At 46.5% G+C, this 17,146-nt stretch overlaps 1 protein-coding gene across 1 annotated transcript in view; it reads right to left on the bottom strand.

Annotated features, from left to right (window-relative positions):
- Positions 1–17,146, bottom strand: part of LOC112255756 (latent-transforming growth factor beta-binding protein 2) — a 141,323-nt gene that overhangs the window by 52,518 nt on the left and 71,659 nt on the right. Inside the window, exons 4-8 of the mRNA XM_042326283.1 lie at positions 15,623–15,837; positions 14,128–14,304; positions 8,532–8,735; positions 7,176–7,417; positions 5,558–5,660 (exon numbers count right to left, since the gene is read on the bottom strand). Of these exons, the coding sequence (XP_042182217.1) occupies positions 5,558–5,660; positions 7,176–7,417; positions 8,532–8,735; positions 14,128–14,304; positions 15,623–15,837 (941 nt within the window). The remainder of the gene's footprint in view (positions 1–5,557; positions 5,661–7,175; positions 7,418–8,531; positions 8,736–14,127; positions 14,305–15,622; positions 15,838–17,146) is intronic.

Raw genomic sequence — 17,146 nt, 5'->3', positions numbered from 1 at the left:
CTAAATTGTGTCAGGCATTTTATTTGCAACCATCCAGCAATATTTGCTTGTAAACAGTTGAAGCCTCATATAACAGTTCTTAATAGGTGGCATCACTTTCTTTTGAGAGCCTACTCTAAAACAGGAGTCAAAGCTAATTCAGCACGGTCTTCGAAATAGGCCTTTTGAGATGTGGGTGTTTACAGAGGGAATGAGAGAGGAGGATAGGCAAAAGGGGAGTGAAGGTAAGAAAAGAGCGAGAGGGAAGGAGTCTGAAGGGAAAGGAGCGCATCTAGTCAAATGGGTTCTGCTTGACAGAAATCTTTAATTGGTCATTTAGTGCAATCATTATGTGGACCACCTGGCCTGAGGGAGGCTTCTATTCGCCTGCTTAGACGTACGAGTGCCAGGCACATCCATCACAGGCTGAGAGCACGGTACTGAACCCACAATGTACTGTACTGCCTCAACCCCAATATACTGCTCCTCCATGGGGCCTGCCCTGAGTCACCCCCTACTCCCAGGCTTATTCAGGAGCCTAGCTGGAGAACCTGAGAAGAAGTAGTAGACCAGAGAGGGGGAATGGATGTGAGTCACAGGAGGAGGGGAGACAGTCATCTCTATCCATTCCTAAGTTAGCCATTCTGTAGGAACACAGCAGACATGAGTGCCAAGAACCTTTAAAACCCTTTAAGCGACTTGCTTACTGAGAACAGACGGCCTTGGGACAAACTGGTGCCATGGAGGGGTAAACTCAACACAGTCCTTTAATCACAAGGAGTTGTTTCATCCCCTTTGAGATGAAGATGAGAAAGAACCCATGTCCCTCTGGCCTCCAGGCCAACGACTGATTACAGAAAACAGCTAAGGGGAAGTCATTTGCTTTCAAAGCAGAACGTCTCATTGACACAAGCCAAGTTTGCCATTCTGGCACGGCCCATATCACGAGCCCTGTAAATAAGCCCCAGCTGCCAGCCAGTCAAGCGCTGGGGCATCAGATGAGACGAGACAGCCACATGGACCTAACATCAACATCCCCATGATGAGATCAGCCTCAGACACCACACACTCATGCAAAGCTAACATTATCTTTCTTAAAAAGCTCCTCTATACCAGCTTGGAGTTTGATATTGGGTAAATGACATTCCCAGCTGGGTGTTCATAGGCACAGACAATTACCATGTTTTGACAGACATTGTATAAAGACAATGCAGCTGGTCCGATCAAGGCCTTTATTTCATCAAATGAAATAAACTGTATTTATAAAGGCCTTTTCACATCATGAGATGTCACAAAGTGCTTCTCCCTCGTGTTCGGCTTGGCTTAATCCTTCTTCAAAAACATTATATTTATCTCAGTTTTTAACATAATTTGATGCTTTTTGCATCTGTTTGTAGTTTGACAGTTTTTTAAAATTTTGTTCTGTCCTCCCTTCTTTACGACACCCACAGCGGTGTGGCTGTGACCTCCCATTTAAATAGACACACATTCTCCCATAATCTCCCACTGCCGCCACTTGACATGAAATATTTACCACTGGGGGCGAGGCCAAGAGATGAAATGGTACAGTCCATACCCCATGATGAACAGGCTAAACATGTATCATATCCAGTCGTGCAACAGACATTTCATTTCCATGTGCCTCCAACTCACTGGCACGGTGCCTTGGACTTAGCAGTCCTCTCCGGGCCAGATAGATAGATACTGTATGTCTGTATTCGGATGTATTCCTGCTCGCAGTCAGGCCCAGTCAGCCCCCATTAGCCACACTGCTGTCTAGCTAATAGATTCCATCACACTGTTTGTACCCGGCATTAAGCTAAATCAACACAGAGCGAATCAGAACCTGTCAAAGGATGGCAACGTCTCTGTCTAATCACCATGAGAGAGAGGCTGCAGTGGCAGAGAGAGAGAGCAGCCTGGAACCTTGGCACGGACTACAGCACATGTTCAGCTCTGTCTGTGTTGTTCTGAACAAGTCGCCCCATCACTGGGTTTGGATGTAGGTCATTAACAAGTGTTCAGTGTTTGATCACTGCTAATAAAAAGTACTAGGCACATGCTTTGGTCTTAAATGGGCAGATTCAATAGTTCTCCATGGGACTGGAAGGGATGATCTCATGTAGGGTGATTTGGAACAGGGCCTTCTTCTCCTCCTTCTCATCTTATTTGATTAATATGATGCTCAGGAATAACATTCCTATGAGAGAGAGATAGTAGAGTCAGAGGGAGGTTGCTCCCTCAGTATGGGGCGGGCCTGCTGGTGTGGTCGGGGTTGAGGAAGGAGGGGCAGAGGGCTGACATCATCATGCTGTGACATCATGCTGTGACCTCGGTGGCCTGGGGAGGTAGTGGCTCCAGGGCCAGAGGCCAGGGCTCCTGTGGGTGTGTCTGTGATTTATGTTGGCCCCGGGGAACTCTGTTCCTGCTCCCTGGGAAGCAACCCGGAGTGGGAGAGTCACTTGGAGGGAAGACTTCCTGGAATGACAGATAGGGAGACGACCGGAGCCATGCTTTATGGAATTGAATAAGCCATGGAACACACTGGTACAGATGGCCACTATGGGTGGCCAGCTACTCCATTTAAAGTCAGAAACAGCCATGCCACTCTCGCACCAGGTCATAGGGTCACACTCAGGGCAGAGGCAGTCACACTTTTTCTTCTAAAGTACCTCAGATCAGTTTTCACATGAACCTTTCACTTAAAAGTGATCCTCAATGCAGAAAACCCTAACAAACAGTCTGAATGACACTGATCTACCTATCATTGTTCTGATCTACTGTATCTACAAATAGCTGGATTCACTTTATTGGGTACGTTTCCCAATATACTGTACTTTGAAAGCAAATTAGCTGTCAATCAACTCCATACCTCACATTGGCCTTGCCTCATCCAATCAGGTATCATCTTGCAGTCTAGGGGGACAAGCAGCTCTAATTGCTTACCTCTCTTCTCCTGTCAGAGGACACACTTCAACATTTCAGCCTTAAGCCTGAAATTTAAATAAGGCTGGCACTATTTTCTCTCAATTCAATTCAATTCAAGGGGCTTTATTGGCATGGGAAACATATGTTAACATTGCCAAAGCAAGTGAAGTAGATAATATACAAAAGTGAAATAAACAATAAAAATTAACAGTAAACATTACACTCACAGAAGTTCCAAAAGAATAAAGACATTACAAATGTCATATCATGTATATATACAGTGTTGTAACGATGTACAAACGGTTAAAGTACAAAAGGGAAAATAAATAAGCATACACTGGTTGACTTTTTCTTGTGGTCTCTCTCTCTCTCTCTCTCTCTCTCTCTCTCTCTCTCTCTCTCTCTCAGCCTCAGCCTCATATGAACCAGAGAGAGAGAGGAGAGATGGACATATGAACCAGAGAGAGAGAGGAGAAATGGACCAGGGTCTTATTTTATCTGGAGTTCATTACTCACTGAAATGTGCAGCATGTTGGTTTATAGTGCATTCGATCCTAAAGGGCTGAACGAGGCTGGTGCTGGGGCTTCCACAGTGTCACTGTCATTACCTCCATTACGTCAACTTCCCTCCCTCCCAAAAACACACACCCGTTGGTTTCCCCACCGCACTGCGGCTTCCTCCACTCCATATAACAATAATAATACTGTATCTGCCTAAAACAACAGAGTAGTCTGGCAGTGTCTTGGATTGATGTCTTTCACTGAATCAGTCAGAGAGTTCAGTGATTCCCTCCCATTGGATAGAGGGAGAACTATAGGAGAATAACGTGGGAATGGTGTGGAGATCACAGTCAGGACTGAAGCCAAGATAGGCAACAGAGAACGAGACATCCTGGCACTTGGATCTGACCAGAGGAGACGTTAAAAGGTTCCGGGAAACAGTAGGTCTGGATTTAGCATTCCTTAATGGAAGCACATTCGACACTAGTTCTTAAACAGCTAAGCGACATAGTTCTCAGTGTCTACAAAATATGTTGTTAAGAGGCTCCTGTTGCTGTGACACTTGTTTTCAATGGCCTGTATGTTTTACAAACAATAATAAACTGACGGGTGTTGCGTGAGTCACACCCAAAAACAAGCTGGGCATTATGACCTCAGCATCACAAGCTCGGAGAGGAGAGACACAAGCCTCTCTCATTGAGGTAAATGACTAGTTTCCAGATACTTGTCATCAAGTCATCAACTGACCTGGCTGGGAGCAGTCCAAGACAGATGTACGGGATGACAAAATGATTACTCTTCATTAGCGCGTGTCCACTTGTTTAAGTTACTACATAGTACACAAAGTATAATGAAGCCAGCTAAACCGGGTTCTGGCCATATTTGTATACAGGGAACCATAAGACTGGAAAGGAATGCCAAGTATTCCCTATAAAGTCCTTCAAAGTATGCACCAATCAGCATGGGACATACAGTATGTGGCTTCATCTTTTCCTCTTTTGTCTTTCATTCTCTCATCTCCAGCGACTCTGCGTGTGACCCGGGACCAAGGCCCAAGCTGCCCCGAAACAACTACACAATGAGAGAATGGAGGGATAGTTCTGTTTCTCCCCACTTCAAAGGACGGAGGAGAGGAAAACATCTGTGAGTCAAACGAGATGCTGGTGTGGGAGAGAGAAAGAAAGAGATAGAGAGAGACAGAGAGAGTGAGAGAGAGAAAGAGAGAGAGAATAAGATAGAGAAAGAAAGAAAGAGATAGTGAGAGAGAGAGAGATTCTGGCACAGAGAGAAGAGAAAAATAGATGTTCGTCTATGATGAATGGACCTTAGATGAGATGATGTCTGCTTGTGATTAGAGCTCCGGCAGACAGACACTTCACAGGGAAGGGGCTATGACAGCACCCTGTGACAGGCTATTGACATCTACCGCAGCCTGGCCTCTTCCTGATAGGATTAACAGGGAAGAGCAGGGTGGGGACCGTCCCTCCTAACCACCAAACAACCCTCGTGGGGAGCTTCAGTAGGGCCTGGAGGCCCTTGGGTGGGGGTCATCAGGGGCCCGGAGCGCTCCTCTATTTAAAACATAATGAAGAAACGCTGCCAACAACTTGACTGAGAGTCTGCTGCCTCCACACACAGAAAGAGGGGAAGAACCACCCAACAGGCACACGGCTGCTTCTCAAAACCATCACAGCAGCAGCACAGGCAGCTCTGGTCAGGAACCATGGCTGTCCATTTTTCTTCTGTTAGCTATAGTAGAGGCAGAGCTGGCCTCTCTCTCTGCCTGACGGCAGGCTGGGTGGCACTCCTGCCAGTCTCTGTTAGTCATGCTAAATGTGTTTTCATTTGGTGCATTGTTTTGTTTTTAGAAGCGAAAACAACTACATTTTACAATGAGACGACAAGTGATGCCAAAAGTTGAGGCACGATCCTTCTAATCTAGGATACAAAACTCAGTAATCATCCTGAATTATCACCCCACTGTTAAAGGGATTGACGGTTCATTTCAGAGATAGATTGGGTTCACGACTGACGTAAAATACATTGTTTAGCCAAATGAACACATCATAACATAACAGAAGGAATAGCCCGGGAGGATCTAGGTTCACTGGTTTAGTGTGTTCAGGATGTGAGGGTAAAGGGGACTCACCTGGTTTGGTTGGACACTCTGTGCACTTGTTCAGGCCCCATGAGGCACCCACACTTCCACAGCAGTCATCCTGTTTGGTCAGGCCCGGAAGAGGCTTCCCACACTGCAATGACAACACACACACACATCTCAACACACTCACACAACACAGGACACATCACCGACACCTTCCCTTTTTCCACTCTGACATCATGTTGTTTAACCTGACTTTATATACTGTATGTGTGTGTGTGTGTGTGTGTGTGTGTGTGTGTGTGTGTGTGTGTGTGTGTGTGTGTGTGTGTGTGTGTGTGTGTGTTTATGTGTGGGTGTTTAGCAGTTTGTGAGTCTTCTCATCTGAATGAGGACAGAGTGAGCTGAACTGAACACATCTGAGATTGGTTAGGCCGCAGCAGAGGACATAAACAGGCTGAACCAGGAATAGCTCTACTGCTGCTCTTGGCTTGGCTCGTTAAGGAACTTGGCTAATTGTGGAGAGATTATTATCAAACATCACTGAATTCTGCCTGACAAATGGTGCCTCATGGAGCTTTGGGAAAAGAGTTAAGGACACATTGCTATGGAACACCTAATTGGTAAAGTCAGTCAAGACCAAACAGAGATCTTCTTTTTTGGGGGGAGGACCAATGAGCGGCATGAATCTGACTGTAGGTTATTTTCAAAATGGCATGGACAATGAAAGATCCCTTCCAGCACGAACATACACTTTCTCTGCTCTGCGTGTCAAGTAGCTGATAACACATAGTCTAACACTGGGCTGGCAGCAGCTCTACAGAGGACACTACTGTTAAGAGTTGGAAACAGGAGGCAGGGGGAATAACAGCATCTCTCACAGCCAAGCCAACAGATGCTGCCTGTACAGAACCTACGATGAGGAGCTCTCGAAACCAGTGGAGGTAGAAATCTGAGGAACGGCTCATTGGAACGGCTGGAATGGAACGGTATCGTAAACACATGGTTTCCATGGTTTCCATGTGTTTGATACCTTTCCACATATTCCATTCCAGCCGTTCCAATGAGCCGTTCCTCAGATTTCTACCTCCATGGGTTCCTCCAACCACCACCACTGCTCTTTACTCTCTATGTGTGAGAGATGAGATAGAGAGTGTGTGTGTGTGAGAGATGAGATAGAGAGTGTGTGTGTGTGTGTGTGTGTGAGATATGAGATATAGAGTGTGTGTGTGTGTGTGTGTGTGTGTGAGAGAGATGAGAGTGTGGTATGTGTGTGTGTGTGTGTGTGTGTGTGAAGGAGATCGCTCTGTGTTTGAGACGTGGGTTGGATTTCAGCCTCTCACTTGGATTTCACCCTCTCAAGCCTAACTCATAACACGTCTGTGGGTGTTGGGAGGGGAACACGAGATGATCAATGTGTTGAGAGCTTATAAATCCTGGCTGCAGTATAATTCAAAGCCACAGACAGACTTCCTGTCCCAGACACCTACTATCAGACAGACAGAGGAGGGAAGACATGAATGCTGCCCTGCCGGACGGACGGTAAGGCACATGGAAGTCAAACCTGGTCTCCACCCCAAAAGACTGCTAAGATCATCATCAACTATAATGCACTGTGTTCAGAGTGTGCCACTCAAAACATCATACTCAGCGGACCGTACTATACCTGTCCATCAACGGTCTCTTGGAAGCACCTCCCAACGTATCCGTTCTGCCGGTTGTGTGGTCTGGTGTGCCCATGCCCATTGCCGATGCCATTGCCAGGTTGGGAGCGCTGCTGTACAGAGTGAGCCCCCTCAGCCGCGGGGGGTCTCTGGCCAGGCTTGACCCGGGCAACTTGGTGGATCTGCACCTCAGCCTCGTGGGGGTGCTGGATGTGGACATTCACCATGGATGGGTGTAGAGAGGCTGGACAGGACACAGAGCGCACAGCACAGTCTGTCAGGCAACACTCTACTACCACATTCAGCAGAAACATATTGAGCCCAATCTGTCTGGTCATGGGAAAGAGCATGATGAACAGTCCTGGACCTGACCTTGCAGTGATGCTTCTCAAAGGGTGTTCCCAAACGTCAGGTCTTAACAGAGATACAGCACAAACGAAAAGACACTTAAAACACACAAAAGTTGAATTCCATTATTATATGTTTATGACCTGAGACAGGTTGAAGGAATTGCAGAACTGTTGTAATCTTGAGGACATTCTCCTTTGTCCATGTGACACCAGAGCACATCCATATTCAGGATGTGCCGAGGAATTTCCCAGGAATTCTGACATACTCTCCCCTTTCATAAATCACAGCTCCACAAACAGGCCGTGTGTTTGATATACTACAGAGAGTGAGAGAGAGCACATGACTTTACCATGGCCTTGTAGTGACTCTCTCAACACAGTCAGACAGACAGGCAGATGCCTGCCCTGTGATGTAACAACCCACACATGTGGTCTGTCATTAGATTAGCATTATAAAGTCAGGAAGGGCTGGGGAAAAAATGGAGAATGGAATTCAAAGGAGCTAAGTGAGAATCTGAAGAGAGAGCTTCTGCTTCTACTTACAGCAGGCCAAAGAGAAGCCAGGACAAAAGGGGAATGTTGCTTTAATGCTGCTTATTTTAGCGGCTCTTCATGGTTAGGGCATGCTCTGTTTCTAATTCACTATAGGGTCTTCTGTTGATAAGAGGGAGCACTGTGTGAACAATATGGGGAACTCAAAAAAAACACCCCATTACATATTCTACTGAGAACCCATTCTGACTTTCACTGCTGGTTCACGAAGGTAGAATTCAGCAGAGTTACTAACTGGGCCGTTGCACGTCAACAAATAAACCTGAGTTAGTTCAAATAAAACCAGCACAGTTGAGAGGGCATGATGAATCAGATGAATAAAAGACAGCAGTAAAATCAGCAGAACTGGAGGACACAGTGTGACTACAGGAGGCCTAGCTGGGGGAGGTCCTGGAGACCTGGCCAGAGACTGTGTTCCTGTGTCCCATCCAGCCAGCCAGACGGCTAGGTGATCACCTTGTTGATTGGACAGCGGCAGGGTGTACATGGAGTGGGAGGACGAGTTGTGTCCGGCCAGGCTGCCGTCCTTCCTGCTGAGGGTGGGTCGGGCAGGAGGGGGGGCTGGGAGGTGGCAGAACTTCCCAGTGGAGTTTGTTGGGCACCAGCACTGGTCCCTGCCAATGCAGCGCCCACCGTTCAGACAGGGGATCTGACAGAAGACTGCAGGGGAGAGAGGAAGGGGGAGGTTTGTTAGTGTAAGGAACCGCCAGATTGAATTAAGTTGATTTATGCGTCCTCATATGCTGGGGCCCATACACATAATGAGAAGCAGGAGAGAAAATTCCAATAGGTAGTGTAGACTGAGACTTCATATGGACAACTACTTTCCTGTTGCTCACATAACCGTCACCACATTCACTAGCAGAAACCTCATTTGACATGGGTTTATGAAGCTCCAACTTCACCCTGAGGTAAAACACACTCCAAATATAACCTCTCCCTATTAAAGAGAAGATTCACCCATTTTGAACGTTATATTGTTTTTGTACAGCTCTGAGCGATGTTCTATCGATTCCTGGGGTCATTTCATGTTTTCAGGAGTAGCTGAGCTATTCGGTGTTGAAGCAGGCAGAAATACAGTTGGTATGAATTTTGCATGATGACATATCACTAATAAGGGGGGTTGGGGGGTCACGACTTTAAACTGATTCATACATGATTTTAAATTGATTCAGACACAATACTTAAGATACTATTAGCATGGATGGTCAAACTGTTTCAATCTCTAATGTAGGACACTATCACAGAAACAAATGTGTAAAAAGTATTTATTTAATCTTATGAATCAGGCCTTATTGCCATTATCTCAATGAAAGATATAGCACAAAGATAAGTCAAATCAGGTAATGTCAAATTTCAGTTTTGAAGGGAAGTATATGCTTTTTGAAGGAAGTATGCTTTAATCAATTCATTTCCCCAGTCATACAGATTCACTACCCTCCCTTCTAACGAGTCCTGCACAGTTTGTGTACGTCGTACATGGACGCGTTCCTGAAAGTATTGGCATTCAGGAATGTGGTTCAATTCGCTAAATCGCTTCAACTGTTCAAAAGCTATAGCCAAATTCACATGAATATTACCACTCCATTTGTCCCAGCAGATAATAGTGGATATTGAAGGTTACTTAAGTAACCACAGTTCTATAAACTAATTAAGCGGTGCATTCAGCTGACTTAGGAAATCAACTTGCACAACACATTCATTCAGATTATTGCAGCGAGCCACCAATTAAGTTGCAGAGAGACACATGCGTCTTGCGAGACGTGAAATTACTATGGCTGACAAATTATTTTTAAAATACCCCATAACGACAAAGGGAAAACACGTTTTTAGAAATGTTTGCACATATATTGAAAATTAAATACAGAAATTCCTCATTTACATAAGTATTCACACCCCTGAGTAAATAGTTTGTTGAAGCACATTTGGCAGCAATTATAGTTGTGAGTCTTTCTGGGTAAGTCTCTAAGAGCTTTCCACAACTGGATTGTGCAACATTTGCCAATTTGCTCATTGCTAGACAAACAGTTTCAGGTCTTGACATAGATTTTCAAGGAGATTTCAGTCAAAACTCGGCCACTCCATGTCTTCATGGTAAGCAACTCCAGTGTAGATTTGGCCTTGTGTTTTAGGTTATTGTCCTGCTGAAAGGTGAATTAATCTCCCTGTGTCTTGTCTGAACCAGGTTTTCCTCAATGATTTTGCCTGTCCTTGGCTGAAAAAAAAGGGGTTCATTACTTATTCACTCAAGACATTTCAGCTTTTAATTTTGTACATTTTCAAAAACATAATTCCACTTTGACATTATGGGGTATTGTGTGTAGATCAGTGACATTATGGGGTATTGTGTGTAGATCAGTGACATTATGGGGTATTGTGTGTAGATCAGTGACATTATGGGGTATTGTGTGTAGATCAGTGACATTATGGGGTATTGTGTGTAGATCAGTGACATTATGGGGTATTGTGTGTAGATCAGTGACATTATGGGGTATTGTGTGTAGATCAGTGACATTTTGTTTTTTATCCATTTAAAATTCAGGCCACAGCAAATATATATATATATATATATTTTAAATTGCAGTGATGGCGGTGCATCGCTGCTAAATGCAAATAGGGGAAACACTGGAATACAAGAGAAAATAAATCTCACATACCAAAATAACAGCTTGGATAGAATTTCAATGGAGTGCGGCAATTGGTTCTTAAGCATTTAAGACTATTGAATCCCTAGCTGACATTGTCTTTGCATATAGTTTGATTTACGCCCTGCAATCTTCCAGTAGTGATGACGGGCTCCTCTAGAAGGAAAAGCAGCTGGTGTTTGACAGGTTGCTTTCACAGCCTTTCATTCTGCTTATCTCTTGGCAGAGGTGCCAGTGTCCTACATACCTGCTCTATATCAGGATCTACAGAGACGTTCAAACCTTAACCTCAACTGACTCAAACTTCAAAGCCTGGAAAATGAAAAATCGATAACAGCCTGGCACAATAAAAGGGAATCTTCTAAAGGCAAAAAAGAAAAAATATCTAGGCCTTTTTTTATAATGCATATTTGGATGCCGTTATCCTGACCCCTGTGATGAGGCAGGTTTCTAAAACAGCAGATGAAAGAGAGTTGTATCTGTGGCATTAAAGGCTTCGGACCCAATCATGTTGTGGCGCTATAACCCTTGTCACAGACAGACAGACAGACAGACAGACAGATTCCGGGTGTGAGCAAATCTTGGAGGGCTGTGGCATGATAGTCTGGCTGGAAAAAAAAGTGGTGGAGAGAGAGAGAGAGAGAGAGAGAGAGAGAGAAGGAAAGAGTGGTGGAGAAAGAGGGGGACATGGAGCCAGTGTTCAGGCCCACAGGAAGCCCCCCTGTGATTACACATGCTGGCTAAATTATCAGCTACAAAGGGCCATTAATTCTTAACAATCTGGGGAGCAGCCCTGCACAGGCCTGAACAGCCTCAGCCTCGGCCTCAGAGTGTTGTCTTAGCCTCGGTCTCAGTCTCAGACTCAGCCTCGCCTCAGAGTGTTGTCTCAGTCTCGGCCCCAGTCTCAGCATCAGAGTGTTGTCTCAGGCTCATACTCAGCCTCGACTCAGAGTGTTGTCTCAGTCTTGGCCTCAGTCCCAGACTCGCCTCAGAGTGTTCTCTCAGTCTTGGCCTCAGTCTCAGACTCAGACTCGCCTCAGAGTGTTGTCTCAGTCTCGGCCTCAGAGGGTACTCTCAGCCTCGGCCTCAGACTCAGTCTTGTCTCAGAGTGTTGTCTCATCCTCGGCCTCAGACTCAGCCTCGTCTCAGAGTGTTGTCTCAGCATCGGCCTCAGTCTCAGACAGATTCGCCTCAGAGTGTTGTCTCAGCCTCGGCCTCATACTCATTCTCGCCTCAGAGTGTTGTCTCAGCCTTGGCCTCAGTCTCAGACTCATCCTCACCTCAGAGTGTTGTCTCAGCCTCGGCCTCATACTCATTCTCGCCTCAGAGTGTTGTCTCAGCCTTGGCCTCAGTCTCAGACTCATCCTCACCTCAGAGTGTTGTCTCAGTCTCGGCCTCAGAGGGTACTCTCAGCCTCGGCCTCAGACTCAGTCTTGTCTCAGAGTGTTGTCTCATCCTCGGCCTCAGACTCAGCCTCGTCTCAGAGTGTTGTCTCAGCATCGGCCTCAGTCTCAGACAGATTCGCCTCAGAGTGTTGTCTCAGCCTCGGCCTCAGACTCATCCTCACCTCAGAGTGTTGTCTCATCCTCGGCCTCAGCCTTGCCTCAGAGTGTTGTCTCAGCCTAGCCTTAGAGTGTTGTCGCAGCCTCGGCCTCAGTCTCAGACTTGCCTGAGAGTGTTGTCTCAGTCTCTGCCTCAGACTCAGCCTCGTCTCAGAGTGTTGTCTCAGCCTCGGCCTCAGTCTCATGTCAGCCTCGCCTCAGAGTGTTGTCTCAGCCTCGCCTTAGAGTGTTGTCGCAGCCTCGGCCTCAGTCTCAGACTTGCCTGAGAGTGTTGTCTCAGTCTCTGCCTCAGACTCAGTCTCGTCTCAGAGTGTTGTCTCGGCATTGGCCTCAATCTCAGACTCAGACTCGCCTCAGAGTGTTGTCTCAGCCTCGGCCTCATACTCAGCCTCACCTCAGAGTGTTGTCTCAGCCTCGCCTCAGAGGGTTGTCTCAGCCTCGGCCTCAGGCTCAGCCTCACCTAACTCCCCTCAGCATGGGGCAGGAATTATTCCTAGACATCAACCTGACCTTTTTTCTCATCCACCCTCTACCTCCCATCACACATCTATTCAGACACCAGACAGACAGGAAGATACTACTCATGCCCGTGCCACACACTCACACATCCCCAGCACCAGCCCCATCTGCCTTTAACATGCATTGTTGAAGGGTTTCTCTAAGTCACTTGTCTGAGTAATGTCAGGGTTTAGAATAACTGTTCAATGTTGTGAATCCAGGGAGCCCAAAAGTTGAATGATGCAATCCACCCAGTTTTTACTGCCCCACGTTGGGAACATAACAACAACATGACATAACTGTTTGCTGTCTACATGCACTTCCGCAACAACAAAATGCCAGCTTGAATGTTGAGTCATTTCCTTTAACGGAGTCTTTTTTACAGATGTTTTAATGATCAGAGATTTCTTTAAAATAAAATCGGGCATAAAAACAAACTGCTTCTCAGGATCACCCAGAAGTGCCAGAAATGCATTGTTGTGCAACGACTCTGCCAAGTCATTGTGTTTGGAGTAGCTTTACATTTTCCAAAAACCTATTAATGGGAGCATAAATCTACAAAACAACCTGTTTATCTATTCATAACTCAGCCAGTTCCTCCCATGAGGAGTTTAGTGTGTTAAGTGTGGGGCGGCGGCAGCCTGTGTTCATGTGTGTGTGTGGTATGGGCACCCTTCACTTTTAATCAGTTTGAGTGATTACTGTAAGCCTTAGCTGTATGGTAAGGGCTGAGGGAACACTAGGGAAACAGGGCCGGGCCCCCAGTATTGGTTATTGTTCTCCCCCACATGGAGAGGCAGAGAGGGAGACTACTCTCCTGTGTGAGTTTGTAGCAAAGCCCAGGGATAAATAGCAGCTTTAATGTAATCCCTATAAAATCCTATTCACTCTGCAACTCCCTCTCTCTCCCTTTCTCTTTGTCTCTCTCCCCCTCTCCCAGTGAGCACATTAAATGGTTAACCGTGGAGGTGTAAACCACAAAGAGACCGGGCTAACTGTTGGGAGCGTGAGAGCGGTGGTTCCACGTGTGTGGTTAGCCTCCACTGAGTCCTGCGACACGAAGGGAGGGAGACCTGCTCTTAATCTGCTCTCCCCTTTCTCTCTCTCCCTCCCTCTATCCCTCTCTCTCTTTCACACTGCTCCCAGGCATATAATCTCCCCCACTCTGTCACCTCTCTCTCCCCACTGCCTGGCATTCAGTGCTGACAGCTCCACAGTGGGAATGGGTTTATCTATCAGGAGCACCTCTTTCCCCCTCTCATCTCTGGACTACATTCAGACAGCGTAGGAAGAGAAATGGGTGGAGTGAGAGAAGGAGAAGGAGAATTAAAAAGGGGGAACACTCACAGAGTCTGAAGCCCTGGGTCTTTGCCGGCTGATGCTGCTGCTGGTTCTCACTGTAGACGGTGGTGGTGTCACCCTTCTCACAGCTGTTGTAGCAGCGGCCGCCGCTGCACACCCTCCGGCACACCATGGGGGTGAAGACAATCTTGATGCGGTCAAGGCTGGAAGTGAGGTTGGCCCCTGGAGCACAAAGACACACAGAGACCTGGGTGAACAGGAGCAGCGCTGCTCTGGAGAAGAGCTGCATCTTTAATGGACGACAGACAGACACAATCCCCGGACCTGCTGCCTCGGCAGCCCAGCAGAAGGGGAGGTTTATATGAGTTTGAGTGTGTTTGGACGTGTGTGTGTGTTTATGCGTGAGTGTGTGTGCCAGTGTCTGGGCAATGGCACGGTGCAGCTGAAAGGAGGATGTGTCACTGGGCATGCCTGTGGAGGGGTGGGTGGGTGGGGGGGAATCTAGTTAAGCATGGGGGCTGGCCTCCAAGCCTTTGTCATTGGGATAAGGTGTTCTAGATGTGTGAGTAAACCTTGTGTAATGGTGGGAAGCTGTTCAACACCCGTTGCCCTGGTAGGATGGAAAAACAAGAGAAACTTGGGCAGCAGACAGCTTTACAGAGGGCACTGTTCTGTTCTGAGAGGGTTGGAGGGGAGGCTTTTGTTTTTGGAGGTTTCTGGTGGTGGGGGGGGGGAGGTTTCTGTCGGGTGTGACCTGTCATGGATCCAAGGTGACAGTGAGGACCGTGGTGCCTCCCCCCTCCTCCCACCTCCCTCTCTGGGTCTACAGAGAGGGAGCAGGGCTGTCCTGTGTCTGCGCACTGGAGACGCTCCAGAGCATAGAGTGGAGACGCTCCAGAGCATAGTGTGGAGACGCTCCAGAGCATAGAGTGGAGACGCTCCAGAGCATAGTGTGGAGACGCTCCAGAGCATAGAGTGGAGACGCTCCAGAGCATAGAGTGGAGACGCTCCAGAGCATAGTGTGGAGACGCTCCAGAGCATAGAGTGGAGACGCTCCAGAGCATAGAGTGGAGACGCTCCAGAGCATAGTGTGGAGACGCTCCAGAGCATAGAGTGGAGACGCTCCAGAGCATAGAGTGGAGACGCTCCAGAGCATAGAGTGGAGACGCTCCAGAGCATAGTGTGGAGACGCTCCAGAGCATAGAGTGGAGACGCTCCAGAGCATAGAGTGGAGACGCTCCAGAGCATAGTGTGGAGACGGCTAACCCCCCAGGCACACGGCTGGGATATCAAACGTCTGTCGCTCGTGTGATGAAAACCACAGGGAGGGGAGGGAGGGAGGGAGAAGAGAGGAGCCTGGGACAGAGCCAACAACACTTTTCCCCCCAAATCTAATGTTACATTTAGTGAAGACAGAAACTCACTGTGTCATACATGTCATTTTTCTTCTTTTTCCCGCTTCTTTTTTGTCAAAGCAGGGCAATAAAGTAATAAAGAACAGTTGTATCATCTCGGGTGAAACATTTATTCTGGTCATTACCTGCTGGCGCCACTGCATTGTTGGCGTGGCCATTGGTGGTGGGTCTGTGGCCGTTACTTGAGTGTCCATTGGCGTTCCCAATGTCATGTCCGTTCCCATTAGGCAGAGCGTTGGATGTGATGGGGCCAGTGGACGATGGGTATCGCTTGACGGTGCGAGACGTCCCAGTCTGCTGAGGAGACGATGAGTCGGCTGGTCCTCGCCTCACCTGGGTCCTGGTAACGAGACAGATGACACCAGACCCTTCAAACCTCTCCCTCAACAACAGTCACTAAACATACACGACCAACATCCAGAAAACCAGCGTATAATCCACTTACACATGGTCAACATGTTAAACCTAACACCGCATGTCTGAGAGAGTGTGAAAGACAAACAGCATTATGTCTGTCTTAGGTCATAGCATTACTTAGTTTATTTTATAGATGAGATTCCATGTTTTTTTTTTATATAATTGAATCAAGAATATCATATCGTACTTAGGCCCTATAGTGATCCACTTACTCACATCTGTTGCAAGTCAGGGCAGCATGTGTATAGCAGAGTTGGTTATGTTTCCACTTGCCACTGCAGAAATATGTATTCAATGTTTATGTATTCCTATTAGTTGGTGTTATGTCATTGGCTACGCTTGCAGATAGGGGGAGATTGCGAAACGTCACTTCTTCCCAGTCTGATTTTGACATGCAAGCAGTCGGTCATTTCCTGAAATATTAGACTAGTAAATATCTATTTACTTATTTACAATGTGTACGAGTTCACTATGTACATTTACGGACAAATACAGTGCCTCCAGAAAGTATTCACACCCTGTGACTTTTTCCAAATGTTGTTGTGTAACTAGCCTAAATGTTTACAAATGAATAACAAATTAAATGCTGACATGTCTTGAGTCAATAAGTATTCAACCCCTTTGTTATGGCCTAAATAAGTTCAGGACTAATAATGTGCTTAACAAGTCACGTAATAAGTCGCATGGACTCCCTGTGAGCAATAATAGTGTTTAACATGATTGTTGAATGACTACCTCATCTTTGTATCCCACAAATCTATCACAACACATCACTTAGAACTACTCTTCATATTTTCTAGCATCGGTATGCTTGTCATCGGCAAGGACTAAAAATAAACGGAATAGAGCTAAGCACAGGCAAAATCCGAGATGAATACCTGGTTCAGTCTGAGCCTGGTTCAGACAAATTCACCTTTCAACAGGACAATAACCTAAAATACAAGGCCAAAATATACACTGAAGTTGCTTACCAAGACGGCATCGAATGTTACCGAGTGGCCTAGTTACAGTTTTGATATAAGTCAGCTTCAAAATCTATGGCAAGACTTGAAAACGGCTGTCTAGCAATTATCAACAACGAAATTGACAAGAACTTGAAGAATAATAAAAAAAGAAAATTGAGACTCAGCTGTAATCGCTGGCAAAGGTGATTCTAACAGGGGTGTGAATACTCATGTAAATGAGAATTCTCTGTATTTCATTTTCAATACATTTGTAAAACATTATAAAAA

Source organism: Oncorhynchus tshawytscha, linkage group LG08, assembly GCF_018296145.1.
Source record: "Oncorhynchus tshawytscha isolate Ot180627B linkage group LG08, Otsh_v2.0, whole genome shotgun sequence".
Classification (NCBI taxonomy): Eukaryota; Metazoa; Chordata; class Actinopteri; order Salmoniformes; family Salmonidae; genus Oncorhynchus; species Oncorhynchus tshawytscha.
The sequence above is the reverse complement of the archived record's forward strand: the minus strand, read 5'-3'. Positions and strand labels throughout refer to the sequence as shown.